Below are 14,924 nucleotides of genomic sequence, written 5' to 3' on the forward strand. Positions count from 1 at the left end.
TAAACACGAGAAAGTGACCGATTTTTCAGTACTAGTGGGCTGGGACATGTCTGTATTTTTACGTTGGATTTTGTAAGCAAGTGGTTTTTAAGTGAGGTGAAACCAGACAAACCAGACTCCGGAAAGGGCAAAGGGGCACAGCAGTGTGGAAAGTCAGAGAGCCCCTGCCCAGCCCCCTCCCCCAGGCTGTGGCAGGGGCGAACCCACAGGCGGGAGGGAAAGGGAAGGAAGGGGGCAAGTGAAGCGAGGGGGGGGAGGATGGGCACAGGGCGAGGACGAGGTTAGAAGCCAAGTGACTCCAACCCCACTCGATGTGCTCGGGGCTTGGCCGGCCGAGCTCTCGGGAGCAGCTGCTCCTGCCTGGCGGCGGCCAGGCTGAAGCGATGCACCGCTTGGCGCGGGCGCTGCGCCGAGTCTCGGGCCCCGTTCGGGGCCGGGGGCAGCACCGGCTGCAGCGCCTGGGGAGCGGCCCGTGCCCACCCCGGGGAGCCGGCGCCTGGGGCTGGGGGGTCGGGCTGGGTCTCGCGCTGGGGGTGAGGGTGGCGGCCGGCTGCGAGCAGGAGGGGGCCCCGCGGCGGGAGGCGGCGGGAGAGGTGAAGCCGCCGCCCCCCAGAGGCTTCTCCCGGGCCATCGAGAGCAGCAGGGACCTGCTGCAGAGGATTAAGGTGCCGCGGCCTGGGTCCCCCTGTGGGGAGGGGCGGGGAGGGCCCGGCACCCATGGCCGGGGGGGAGGTAGGAGAGGAGGAGCCGCGGGCCCCTTGTTTCCCAGCCCACAGCTGCACGTGCTTGTCTTAAAATCGCTTCTTGCTGTTGCCCTTCCTCCCTCCCTCCCCCTACCCCCATCTCCACTGCCGCATGCACCCAGCCCCAGCCTGGTGCTAGGCGCTGCACAAAAATCACAAGAAACCTGCTCCTCAGGGGGGAGGGATAGCTCAGTGGTTTGAGCATTGGCCTGCTAAACCCAGGCTTGTGAGTTCAATCCTTGTGGGGAGCCATTTAGGGAACTGGGGTAAAAATCTGCCTGGAGATTGGTCCTGCTTTGAGCAGGGGGTCGGACTCTAGATGACCTCCTGAGGTCCCTTCCAGCCCTAATATTCTATGATTCCTGCAGGGCTTTGGTGTGCAAACAGAGCGAGACTGGCACCAGGTGACTTTACTCATCTGGTGGGAATTCAGATGCCCCTTGCAGGGGGAAGACGTTTGAGACAAATGTGGTTTTGAAGTTGAACGTGTCCCTTAGGGTACGTCTACACTACAAGACTATTTCGAATCTACTTAACTCAAATTTGTGGACCTTATGAAGTCGAATTTGTGTATCCACACTAAGTACACTAATTCGACTGTCTGAGTCCACAGTAATGGGGCCAGCGTCGACTTTGGAAGCGGTGCACTGTGGGAAGCTATCCCACAGTTCCCGCAGTCCCCGCTGCCCATTGGAATGCTGGGTAGAGCCCCCAATGCCTGCTGGGGGAAAAAATGTGTCGAGGGTGGTTTTGGGTAACTGTCATAATTGAACCGTCAATCATGCCCTCCCTCCCTGAAAGCGCCGGCGGGAAATCTGTTCGCGCCCTTCTCTGGTCGGTTACAGCGCGGACGCCACAGCACTGCGAGCATGGAGCCCGCTGCGATCATCGCTGCACTTATGGCCGTTGTCAACTCCTCACACCTTATCGTCCACCTCTTCCACAGTCAGCTGCTGAGAAATCGGGCGAGGAGGCTCCGTCAGCGCGGTGAGGACAGGAAGTCACAGAGTGGCGCAGACCTCTCACAAAGCAGGGTACGCCGCGCAGTGGAGATCATGGTGGCAATGGGTCAAGTTCATGGTGTGGAACGGCGATTCTGGGCCTGGGAAACAAGCACAGACTGGTGGGACCGCATAGTGCTGCAGGTCTGGGATGAATCACAGTGGCTGCGAAACTTCAGGATGCGTAAGGGCACTTTCCTTGAACTCTGTGACTTGCTTCCCCTGCCCTGAAGCGCCAGGACACCCGGATGCGAGCAGCCCTGACTGTGCAGAAGCGAGTGGCCATAGCCCTCTGGAAACTTGCAACGCCAGACAGCTACCGGTCAGTAGCGAACCACTTTGGCGTGGGCAAATCTACCGTAGGGCTTGCTGTGATTCAAGTAGCCCGCGCAATCGTTGAGCAACTGCTCTCAAAGGTAGTGACTCTAGGAAACGTCCAGGACATCATAGATGGCTTCGGCGTGATGGGATTCCCAAACTGCGGTGGGGCTATAGATGGGACTCACATCCCTATCCTGGGACCAGCCCACCAGGCCAGCCAGTACATTAACCGAAAGGGCTACTTTTCTATGGTGCTGCAAGCACTGGTGGACCATAGGGGACGTTTTACCAACATCTACGTCGGGTGGCCGGGCAAGGTTCATGACGCGCGTGTGTTCAGGAACTCTGGTCTGTTTAAACGCCTCCAGGCAGGTAGTTTCTTCCCGGACCACAAAATAACGGTTGGGGATGTGCAGATGCCTACAGTGATCCTCGGGGACCCAGCCTACCCGCTAATGCCCTGGCTCATGAAGCCCTATACAGGCGCCTTGGACAGTGAGAAGGAACTCTTCAACTACCGGCTGAGCAAGTGCAGAATGGTGGTGGAGTGTGCTTTCGGACGTCTCAAGGGGAGATGGCGGAGCTTACTGACTCGCTCGGACCTCAGCGAAAAAAATATCCCCGTTGTTATTGCTGCTTGCTGTGTGCTCCACAATCTCTGTGAGAGCAAGGGGGAGACCTTTATGGCGGGATGGGAGGTTGAGGCAAATCGCCTGGCTGCTGATTACGCTCAGCCAGACAGCCGTGCCGATAGAAGATCCCAGCGGGAAGCGCTGTGCATCCGGGAGGCTTTGAAAGATAGGTTCCTCGGAGAGCAGGGTAACCTATGACTCTCCAGTTGATTTACAGAGAAGCTGAACCTGAGCCTGTTTCAGTGACTGTTGACTTCGATCTGCGGTTACATACCCCGTTCTCCAGGTTTCCCCCCTTCCAACACACGTTTTAAAATAAATTTAATGGAACACTGATTATTAACAAAGTTTTCTTTAATTATGAATTCCTGTTCAAGGGTTGAAACATGGACGCAGACTGTGGTGGGTACGGTGTGCACTGATGTACAGACCGCTTCTACACTAGAGGAATGACAGGCTCCTGCTCCTACAGCGGTCTGGGGGGAGGACGGTTGCAGGTGGGTGTGCAGGAAGGGGTGGGTTTGCAGGAAGGGGTGAGGGGTGCCGTCTTTGGGACGGAGTTTGGATGCAGGTTCTGGGCTGGGGGTTGGGGCGTAGGAAGGGGTGAGGGGTGTGTGGGAAGGGTGAGTATGTGTCCGTGGATGAGGGCTCTTGCTGGGGCTCAGGGCATCAGAGAGGCTCGTGGCTAGGGTGGAAGGGCATGGTAAGGGCAGCCTGCCTTGCCATTTTGGATGGCAGGCGCTAGGACCCTGGGGCAGCATACACCTCACAGACTGACCCGGGGCAGCATACACCTCCCAGACTGACCCTGGTGCCTAGTGACTGCAGTCTGTGTGTGTCCTGCTGTTGATCCTGCCCCCAAGTCTGTACCCTGGTAATGGAGGCTGTCCTATGCAATTAAAAAACCCCTCCCCCCCTTCACACAAAGTCTTCTGACAAGGAAAATGTGACGGAAACAGTGAATAACAACAAACTACTCTTAATACTCAACTACACAGTGGGGGGATGAAACTTGGATTTGGGACTGGGTGATCCAGGAAGGGAAGCACTTCTCAAAATTTATGGCATGAGAGCTGTTTGGTACATGAGCGCTCTGCTGGGGTGGAGTGACAGTTTTCACGGCCCCTAGCGCCCCTCCTTCTTGGGTGAGAGGGGGACAGGACTTTGTGGCGGGGGAGGGCGGTTGCAGATACAGTTCAGGGGGGCTCTCTGCTCCTGCCTGCGGTCCTGCAGAACATCTACAAGGCGCCGGAGCGTGTCCGTTTGCTCCCTCATTAGCCCAAGCAGCGTTTGAGTCGCCTGCTGGTCTTCCTGCCGCCACCTGTCCTCCCGTTCGCTGTGTGAGCGCTGGTGCTGACATAGGATCTCCCTCCACTGTCTCTGCTCGGCCGCCTCGGCTCTGGAGCAGGCCATCAGTTCCGAGAACATGTCGTCCCTAGTCTTTTTCTTTCGCCGCCTAATCTGCGCCAGCCTCTGTGAGGGGGATGCCGGGGCAGTTCGTGAAAGAGCCGCAGCTGTGTGATGGGAAAAAGGAAGTGATTTTCTTGAAAAGATACATGTTTGCGAACACTGAACACAGTCTACTCAGTTTCTGTGAACAAGACCATACAGGGCACCTAGTCTCAGGAGCTCTCAGGACAAGTTCGAGATTTCGGAATACGCTTTCATTGGCTGCGGTCTTGCACAGGAGATCGGACAAGCGGGGCGGTACAGCTGAATCTGTGTAGCAGCCAGGCCTGGTAAGCCCTACACTATAGGCTGCTTAACAGTTAATGGATAGCTGTGCCCTCCCGCTGAAGGCAATCTGGAAAGCATAAAGTCTGACCCTGTTCCAGCCCCTCGCGGCTGTGCCCGGGAAAGATCACTGTATGCTTTTCCTCTGCGGCCTCCAACACGTGGCTGTTAAACGAAGGTCATTGCTATGCAAAGTAAAAGTCAAGTATTCACAATAGTAACAGTACACTAATTGCCCTAATTAGATGCAGCAGTCGCCGAACGAGATTACCCTGAGGCGGGTCACTCGGAGAGAGAGAGAGAGAGGATGCTGCGAGAATCCCTGCACAGACCAGGACCGTATGCTGCCATGCTGGTCGAGGCAATGATTCCGCTGTACGTTAGAATGGCCTGGCGCGGAAGAGTGTGCTTCCACGGAGCACCAAATAAGGCACCTCTCCCCAGGAACCTCCTGCGGAGACTTTTCGAGCTGCTCTACGAGAGCTTCGTGGAAGTGTCCCAGGAGGATTTCTGTTCCATCCCTATATGTGTGGACCTTCTTTTTATATAGTTTTATAGGGAAAAGTTTTTATATAGTTTTTATACATTTTTTATTCCTGTTTTTTAAAAAATAAATGTTTCCATGTTTATAGCACTTACCGACTGATCCTTCCCCTGATTCTGAGTCCGGGTTAACGGCCGGGGAGGGTTGGTAGGGGATCTCTGTGAGGGTGATGAAGAGATCCTGGCTGTTGGGGAAAGCGGTATTGTAAGCGCTGTCGCCTGCATCGTCCTCCACAAACCCTTCCTTATCTTCCCCATCGGCGAACATCGCCGAGGAACTGCCCGTTGACACTATGCCATCCTCAGAGTCCACGGTCACTGGTGGGGCAGTGGTGGCAGACCCACCTAGAATGGCATGCAGTGCCTCGTAGAAGCGGCATGTCTGGGGCTGGGCTCCGGAGCGTCCGTTTGCCGCTCTGACTTTTTGGTAGCCTTGTCTCAGGTCCTTGATTTTCACGCGGCACTGCGTTGTATCCCGGCTGTATCCTCTGAGTGCCATGGCTTTGGAGACCTTCTCGTAGGTCTTTGCATTCCGTTTGTTGGAGCGCAGCTCCGAAAGCACAGACTCATCGCCCCACACAGCGATCAGATCCAGGACTTCCCGGTCTGTCCATGCTGGGGACCTCTTTCTATTCTGGGATTGCATGGACTCCTCTGCTGGAGAGCTCTGCATCGTTGCAGGTGCTGCTGAGCTCGCCCCGATGTCCAACCAGGACATCAGATTCAAAGTGCCCAGACAGGAAAAGGAATTCAAATTTTCCCGGGTCGTTTCCTGTGTGGCTGGTCAGAGAATCCAAGCTTGGACTGCTGTCCAGAGCGTCAACAGAGTGGTGCACTGTGGGATAGCTCCCGGAGCTACTAAGTTCGATTTGCATCCACACCTAGCCTAATTCGAGATAGCCATGTCGAATTTAGCGCTACTCCCCTCGTCGGGGTGGAGTACCGAATTCGAACTAAAGAGCCCTCTAGGTCAAATTAAACGGCTTCCTGGTGTGGACGGTTGAGCGGTTAATTCGAATTAACGCTGCTAAATTCGATTTAAAGTCCTAGTGTAGACCAGGCCTATAACTACATCACTGAGTGCTGTGTGTGTCTGAACACTTTCAAAAACTTCCTCTGTATAACCTAATCACTAGTGTTTAGGTTACTGGGGAGGAGAGAGGAACAACCCTATACAGCCAGGGCACTCTTAGGAGTCTGGTCCCTGACTAATGCAATATCTCCACAGCCTAGGGAATGTATCTGTACTTTTCTTCTGTGTGGCTTGTGGTGGTGTTTGTTCTGTTCACATCAGGATTTCACAGTAAATCACTGAATGTGATCATTGCTTGTATGTAAGAACTGTCAGAAGGGTCTGAAAGTGCATTTCAGTTACTGAATATATTTACTGTCAGGAAGGGCTGCCCTTAAAGGGGCTAATTAAACCAGTGCAGACCTGACATACGTTAGCGGTAGAAGTATCTTTAGTGATGAGTACATGTGAACTCAGGACTATTTGAAGGACTGGAGGCGAGCACAGAGCCATGTGAACTATATAAATAGAATGTCATGGTTCTTCTGCAAATTTGGAACTGAAGCTTCAGGGTATAGTTTAAATCAGAACATCCCAGACTCACTAAAATGATCTGTGTTGACTGTCATGTGATATCACTCACATATTGCATCTTAGTTTGAAAAATGTTATGTTCCCTGTCTGCAGTTGTTGTAGTTAGTATTAAATTAATCTTTAAGCTCATTGGACTCTCATTGTAGCTGTCCAGCACCACAACAGATAGCTGCAGCTTTTCAAAGGGGATTTGTACAAATTTAGCCCAATTGGTATTTAAACAAAATAATTTCAATAATCGTGTACTTACTGGGAACACTGCTTATCCTAAATCCCATAAAAGCAGAATGTATGTTTGAATTCTGAAGGAGCAGAACCTTTTAATGACTGGAGTATTTTTGTGACAGGATGAAGTGGGAGCCCCAGGCATAGTAATTGGAGTTTCTGTAGATGGAAAGGAAGTATGGTCAGAAGGTTGGTATACAGGAACTCAGTTGTTCTGCATGCTCTTTAAAATTAACATTTCATTTGGGTTACAAATCTTAAGTAATTATTGTTCTTCAGTTTGTGCCAGGTGCTGTCCATTAACTTCACAATCTTAAAAGTACAGGCAGTCCATGACTTTACGACGTTTGAGTTATGATGGAATGGCACTTGCAACATTTGTAAATTGATATCTTGTTCTGACTTTGACATTGGTTCTGACTTTACGATGCTTGATCCCACAGTGTTCCTATGGGATTCGAGTTATGACGTTTTCGACTTACAGTGCGATTCTCAGAAACCAATTGTGTCATAAGTCTGAGGACTGCCTGTATTATAAAATTTGCCCTAAAAACTACAGATGACAAGACATAATAATAGTCCCTGTGGCCTTAAAATGTATAAAATGGGGGACGGTCCAAGTAAAGGGGAGAATAAAGTATCTCTGTAGAACAGTGTTTCCCAAACTTGGGACACCACTTGTGTAGGGAAAGCCCCTGGCAGGCCGGGCCAGTTTGTTAACCTGCCGTGTCCGCAGTTCCGGCCGATCACGGCTCCCAGTGGGAGCTGCTGGAAGTGGCGCGGGCCGAGGGATGTACTGGCCGCCGCTTCCAGCAGCTCCCATTGGCCGGGAGCAGTGATTGGCCGGATCTGTGGACATGGCAGGTAAACAGACGGGCCCAGCCCGCCAGGGGCTTTCCGTACACAAGCGGCATCCCAAGTTTGGGATACACTGCTGTAGAAGATAGTAGTGGTTGTAATTGAAGCACCCTTTTGGGGGATTGTTTATAAAGCATGTTGACAAGTGTGGAGGAAAAGGCCAAGACCACTACTGGGAGGCGAACAAGTTTCACGCTCTGAAGGCATTACAGTATGTGCACAGTTGAATGGTGACCTAAAATGGGATAAGGTAATTCCTAAGAGGTGAGTGGTGTCAAAAGAAATGCCTCAATATGAGGCTTAAGAAGGTCTTGACTATACACTAGCTCAAAATGCTTGATTTTAATGAGAGACTTACCAAAGGGAGGTAATGTACTTTAATCCTGCTTGCATAGGTCTAACTTGCATTGTAACTAATTATGAGGAAATTTGCTGTTGTAAGTCATGCTAAGTGATTTTAGTTCTAATAAGTGGTAACTAGCAGTCCACACTTAGCTTGCCACTTAACCTGTTGAGTTAGGCTGAACGTGGTTTAAATTGTTTGCTTAATAAAGTCTTTCCCAAACTCTTTCTGCAAACATTTTACAGAAGAACTTTTTCCCCCAGTAAGCAGTATGGGAGACTCATGGAAGAGGGTGGATATTGTAATTAAAAAAGAGAATATTTCTTTGGGCCCTTTCCTGATCTACATCTAAATGAATACCTACTGTGCACAAGCAGCAAAGAATCCTGTGGTACCTTATAGACTAACAGACGTTTTGCAGCATGAGCTTTCGTGGGTGAATACCCACTTCCGACGAAGTGGGTATTCACCCACGAAAGTTCATGCTGCAAAACGTCTGTTAGTCTGTAAGGTACCACAGGATTCTTTGCTGCTTTTACAGATCCAGACTAACACGGCTACCCCTCTGATACTGTGCACAATTACTCTGCCATACGTCCCCCCCCTTAAAGTTCTCCTTCACTGCTAGGTGTTATATGGTACTCTTTGAGACAGAACTGTACATCATATTTATGCAGCTGCTGGTGGAAATAAAATAATTGATATCTACAGTTAATAAATTGATTGTTTGGCTTTGCTTGAGAAACAACTGTTATTTTACTATTCTATATTAGGGCTTGGCTACACTTACAAATTTGCAGCGCTGCAGCAGGGTGTGAAAACACACCCTCTCCAGCGCTGCAAATTGCGGCGCTGCAAAGCGCCAGTGTGGTCAAAGCTCGTTGGAGGTGGAGTACGGACAGCGCTGGGAGAGCTCTCTCCCAGCGCTGGCGCTTTGACTACACTTAGCGCTTCAAAGCGCTGCCGCGGCAGCGCTTTGAAGTGTAAGTGTAGCCAAAGCCTTAGACATAATCTTTCTCTGAGAATCTACATAATGGTCAGAATAAACTTGAGTGGTTCCAATTCAGTGATACTTCATATACTAGTGGGCTAGTGCTTAAGCTCCCTTTGGGAACATGTTGAGATTTGACAGCTGTAATCCTTCCAAAAGTCATAAACTATTTTGCAGGTTATATAGATTGCCCTGGAAAGACATGTCTAGATAGGTCTGAACAGAACTCCAGTGAGGACTTTATTGATCTTTATTAACCCTACTTACTTATCTTTCCAAAAATATTTTGATGTTTGTTTCAGGCAACTAAGATAACAGAAACAAACAGTAATGTACTTTGCTAAAGTGCAATTATAGAGTCCCTGAAAGGCTCATTAGCAAGGTTGTAAAAGACTTTCCACTGTAAGCCTGTTTGTGGCAGAATCTTCAGGTATTCCTTCAAAAAGCTGATTTCCATTTTTCATGTGCCTTTTGTTGCCACAGGAGTGTGTTTTTTGGTGGGGTTTTTTAAATGTGGCATGTGAAAATTATGCCACAAAAAAAAATTCCTCAGATTATGCTTTTCAATTCAAAAGGTTTTGCAGCAGTGTTGTTAAGAGAAACTGTCAGTGCCACAGAGACCCCAGGAGGAGGAGTTTATGCTTCTTTGCTGCTTAAGCAGAATCTTCCTCCTGGAGACATGGAAAGATATTGGTTAGGATAGAACTCTCAGTGCCTACCACAGTTGAGTCCTGCTCCATGATTGGTGTTCCTAGGCACTGTGGTAATACACATAATAAACAATAGTATCATAAAGGGGTGCAGGTTGTGATAGATTCTTCCCACCCCTTCATCCACAGGGCCAAGGAGAGCACCATTATCTTAAAATAAAGTCAGGAGATTGAAGGGAGAAACATGGAAAATAAAATCTGTGTCTTCTGTAAAAATTCTGCCCAATTTCTTGCCAATCTGATCATAGTGACTTGGGACTTGGATGTGCTACTTTTGCAGACAGTTGAATGGGGAGGAGTGCAGCAGCTGCTCTCAGTAGCACAACATAAGCGTCTGAGTTTCAGCTTCCTTTAGAGGAGAAGACTTGGGCAATATAGACTGGTCAATCTGATTTCTCCCTTTCATTGTGTTTTGGCAAGTTTTACTGCTTTATGAGAATCTAATCACTAGACTGCAGTGTGTTAGGGGACTGTGTTCCACTTATATACATAGACACATATGGCTAATAAAAACTGGCCTTTGCCAGTGTGCTGTATCTAAAGATTAGAAATAAACCAATAGTGCACTGCAACATTCCATATACAACTTAACCAGTGTAGCACAGATTGAAATATAACACTCTGGTGAGCCCACTACTGAACTTGTTGCTGTGGAATTGCACACTACTATGCAGCGGTTCTAAGATGTGTAACAAATATACTGGATGGAGACTACTGAATTTTTCTTCATTTCTGATGTAAGCCCTCTTTAAGTCTATATCTGAAGAGGTTAAAAATAATTTATTAAATCACGGTGTAGTTAAACTTTATTAATTGAGTTAAATGCTGTAAGGTTGTGTGTAAATTTCCTGTTTTTAGATGATCTTATTTTCTCTTTATAGAAGTTACATTGTATTTTTGAAAAGAGTAATTCACAGTAGCTCTTTCAAAGAATTAAAATATGGATTTATGAATGTGGGGCACTTAACTTGATTGACAGTCTAGGTTATGGTTTTTGAGAGTTTTTTCCATTGAATGTTTGCCTTTAAGGATGTATGCAGTATGGGGCCCAGGATATTAGAGAAACCAGATGGGTGAGGTAATATATTTTATTGGACCAACTTCTGCTGGTGAGAGAAACATGCTTGTCTGCCCTTAGGATATAATTTAATTTTTCACTAAGCTACATTAGTCTTCAGTTTTATGTTGTCACTGGTCAGAGTGATTCAAAGGGGCAACGGAGGATGTATTTTTCAAAAAGACGCTTAAATGGGCTGTCTCTGCTCCCATTGAAATCACTATTGTTGATGTCAATGGGAGCAGGGTTAGGCCAACACTGAGCACTTTTGAAAATAACACCTTTCATGCCTTTGTTTTGCTTAGATGCCAAGTGTTCTGGAGAATTCTGGTAAACTTCTTAAGTTTGTGAACATTGTAAAAGCTCAAAGAATTCTCTCTATATATGTAAAGCTACTAACTGTGACCTTTTATTCTTCCTAAAGGTCTGGGCTATGCTGATGTAGAGAACCGTGTAATCTGTAAACCAGAGACAATCATGCGAATTGCTAGTATTAGCAAGTGTCTTACAATGATGGCTGTTGCTAAACTGTGGGAAGAAGGAAAACTGGATTTAGATGCTCCAGTGCAGAAATATGTTCCTGAGTTTCCAGAAAAAGAATATGAAGGTGAAAAGGTAATGGGACAGTTTGTTCTGTAACCATTGTTGGTTGTCTGAGTTTCATGTCTGTCCCATACCTTCCCTATCCACCTACACGCTTCAGGTGCACACAGCTTTATGTATATGGTGCACCACACGTAAGTTAAAAGAAGTAGGGGCAGGAAGCAATACATGCTGCTGGAAAAAGGAATGTTGGAAATTTTGGATTTTCAGACTAATATTTAAATGCGTTTTTTTTTAACAGACTGTACAATAGAAAGAATGGCTAGGAATTCTTATTTCTTCGTTTATTTCTTAACATACCAAATATATAAACTGCAGAAATAAAAGTGCACCTTGTATAGTATGTTTTGTTAAGCAGGCATGTACTTAATACTCTTCCTTTAAACTAGGTCACCATTACTACAAGATTGTTAGTGTCACATTTAAGTGGAATTCGTCACTATGAGAAAGATATTACAAAAGTAAAGGAACAGAAGGAAAAAGCCAACAAAGCCCTTAAATTAATGCAAGATGTAAAAAAATCTAACCAGGAGAAGGAACTGAAAGAAAAAGAAGATAAAGACACTGAAAAAAACAACTTTGCTAAATCTAAGTCAGAACAGGATGGTGAAGCTAAAGGCCGAAATTTAAAACCTGTCAAGAAAACAAAGGAATTTGAACACGAAGAGTATTATTTGAAAGAAAAATTTGAAAATGTGATTGATTCACTGAAAATATTTAAAAATGATCCTTTATTCTTTAAACCAGGTGAGTTTCTATTCCGTTTGATCAAAAGTTAATATTTTTTCTTTAAGTTCTAGATTTTTAGTATACTTCAGATTGTAGTTTGTCTGATGCATTATGTGGGATTGAGACTTTACTGAGATTAAACCAGAAGATTCATTTTCCTGTTATTCAATGAGAGCCTCAAAAGGGAATGTTCAAGCCATGTTCTAACTACCTGGTCACTTTAAATATGCCCTGCAAAGGATTAAAAAAAATAAAATTGGGAAACTTACTGAATATAGTTACATTGGTGCAACCCCCTTGTATGTATGCAGTTATAGCACTCTAAAGGTGCTTATCTCAGTGTAGCTTATTTTTCATAGTTTCAGAAATAAACTGTACTGATTATAAGCACACCTTCTACTAGTGTAACGTGCATCCACACTAGGAGTTGCACAGACTTAACTAGCAGTTTGTAGAAAAATTGCATAGACAAGCCCTAAGATGGAATATAAAGAGTCCTGGAGAGTGGGTAGAAATAGATTCAAGTGAGTTCTTTCAAAATAGTTCCATGTACAGCATATGCTGCAAAATTTGTCTATTGAATTACGAAGGTTAAGGTATATCGTAAATTTGTTAGCTGACTCACTGTAACACACACATGGCGTTTTATTGAATTTCAACATGGAGACCTTGTAAGATGAGTCAAATTAATCTTTTCCCATAGTCTTTTTTCTTAACTGAAGTTTTCTTTGGCTCTCTTGCCTCTTCTTCCTACAACAGCATGAGTTTTTTAGGGTAGGTAAGGAACCAAACAAGTTGTTTAATCAGTGGCTCAAGAACTGGTTAAGAAACAGAAAACAAGGAAAATTAAATATTACATTTTCAGTATTGCAAAAGGTTAACTACAGAGTGCCTCACAAATTCCTACTAGATTTTGTGGCGTTTATTTTATTTATATAAATATGGAAATTGGTATTGAATAGTGAGGTAGCAAAATTTGAAGATAACAAAGTTAGGTTAGTCAAGACCAGAGAGAACAGTGAGGAACTTCAGAGTCTTAAACAAGCTAGGTGAACAGGCAACATGATGGCATATGAAATTCAGTGCTGATAAATGCACTGGAGTGAGAAAATTAAACTACTCATACAACTTATCGGGTTCTAAATTAACTATCAATTCAAGACAGGGACTTGGGCATCATTGTAGATGGCACTGTGAAAACTTTTGCTCAACATGCAGCTGCGGTCAAATAGGTAAATAAAATGTTAGGTTGCATGAGGAAAGGGATGATGAAATGTTATAATTCTCTATATAGATCAATGGTGTGGCCTTATCTAGAATACTGTGTGCAGTGGTGGTCACCCCATTTCAAAAAGGATATTGCAGAACTAGAGGGATTCAGAGAAGAGCATTAAGAATGATAAAGGGTGTGGGAAAACTCATATTAAACAAGATAGAAAAGATTGGGATTGTTTATTTTAGAAAGAAGATGAATAAGAAGGGACAAAAATATAAACAATAACAAACAATATAGGGAGGGTAGATCAGGAACTTCTCTGCCCATTTCATAACACAAGAAAAGGGATACACTGAATGAAATTTAAATGGTGGGAAATTCAAAACCGATAGAAGGAAATACTTTTTCACACAATGTGTAACTAAACAGTGGAATTCATTGCCGCAGTCCTTGAGGCCAAGAACGCATCCAATTATTTTTTAATTTTTCTATTTATATGAATAATAAGACTATCCAGAGTTGTCATGAATATTTTGGAAAGGTTATTAAACCTCATGCTTTCAGGGCTTTGCCAGTCTCTAACAGAGATCAGGAGGAGACCTAACATGGGGGTCAGATTGCTCTACATCTGCCTGTTCTGGGTTTCTTACACATACCTGTGAGGCATGTGGTGTTGGAGACAGGATAGTGGAGTAACTAGACCTCTGTCTGATCAACTATATCAATTCCTATGGCTATGTTCTGGGTCTTTATTTTTTCATTTTAACATAGATTAAATATCACTTCTTTGGTTGACTATTCAGTTCCATGCATGGCTTTTAATTGCATTTATCTTATTTTTACCCTTAAAGTTTTATCCATCACTGTTGCATACTTAAATCTTATTTATTAGTTTGTCTTCTGGTGAGTACGGGTATTTGAATAGTAGCTATTAAAAAGAACAAAATAAATGCAGGTCTTCCTAATTACATGAGTAGAATTCAGCTGATGCTATATTTCTGTGTAGAGTTAACATAGAAAAAAGAATAATAATTTTTAATTCTGTATGTTTCTGATTACACTGTGGAGAAGCTATTGATATTGTGGTGGCATAAGATGTACTGGGAATAAGTGTGTTCTGACAAAGTTACACTCAGATCCATGTGTAAAAACTTTATTTGTTTTCTAGGAAACTTCATAGGAAAAGATCGCAGAAGGAAACATTAAACTTTTCTTTCAAGCGGTATTTAATAACCTATCTCTTTCTCTCCTTCCATTTTTTTTTCAAGGAAGCCAGTTTTTATATTCGACTTATGGCTTTACCCTTCTGAGTGCTGTGGTGGAGAGAGCTTCAGGATGTAAATTTACAGACTACATGCTGAAAATGTTTCATGACTTGGATATGCTGGCAACTGTCTTGGATGACAATGAATCAATGATATACAATAGAGCAAGGTAAATGAGAATGAAATTGCACCCTGTATTCCTATGCTGGCAACTACTTGCTCAAGTTCTTCACTGTACTGGCAAGGGTTAATAGATGTGTGTTTTTAAAAGATAATTTAAAGATGAAATGATACCATTATTCCAGCCATATGATATTATGTAGGGCTGTCAACCGATTAGAAAAATT

At 45.3% G+C, this 14,924-nt stretch overlaps 1 protein-coding gene across 1 annotated transcript in view; it reads left to right on the top strand.

Annotated features, from left to right (window-relative positions):
* The first annotated feature begins 355 nt into the window (after positions 1-355).
* LACTB (lactamase beta) overlaps positions 356-14,924 on the top strand; it is a 36,129-nt gene continuing 21,560 nt past the window's right edge. Inside the window, exons 1-5 of the mRNA XM_044980566.1 lie at positions 356-665; positions 6,928-6,994; positions 11,189-11,379; positions 11,757-12,114; positions 14,581-14,746. Of these exons, the coding sequence (XP_044836501.1) occupies positions 384-665; positions 6,928-6,994; positions 11,189-11,379; positions 11,757-12,114; positions 14,581-14,746 (1,064 nt within the window). The 5' untranslated portion in view covers positions 356-383. The remainder of the gene's footprint in view (positions 666-6,927; positions 6,995-11,188; positions 11,380-11,756; positions 12,115-14,580; positions 14,747-14,924) is intronic.

The sequence above is a fragment of the Mauremys mutica genome, chromosome 11, assembly GCF_020497125.1.
Source record: "Mauremys mutica isolate MM-2020 ecotype Southern chromosome 11, ASM2049712v1, whole genome shotgun sequence".
Classification (NCBI taxonomy): Eukaryota; Metazoa; Chordata; order Testudines; family Geoemydidae; genus Mauremys; species Mauremys mutica.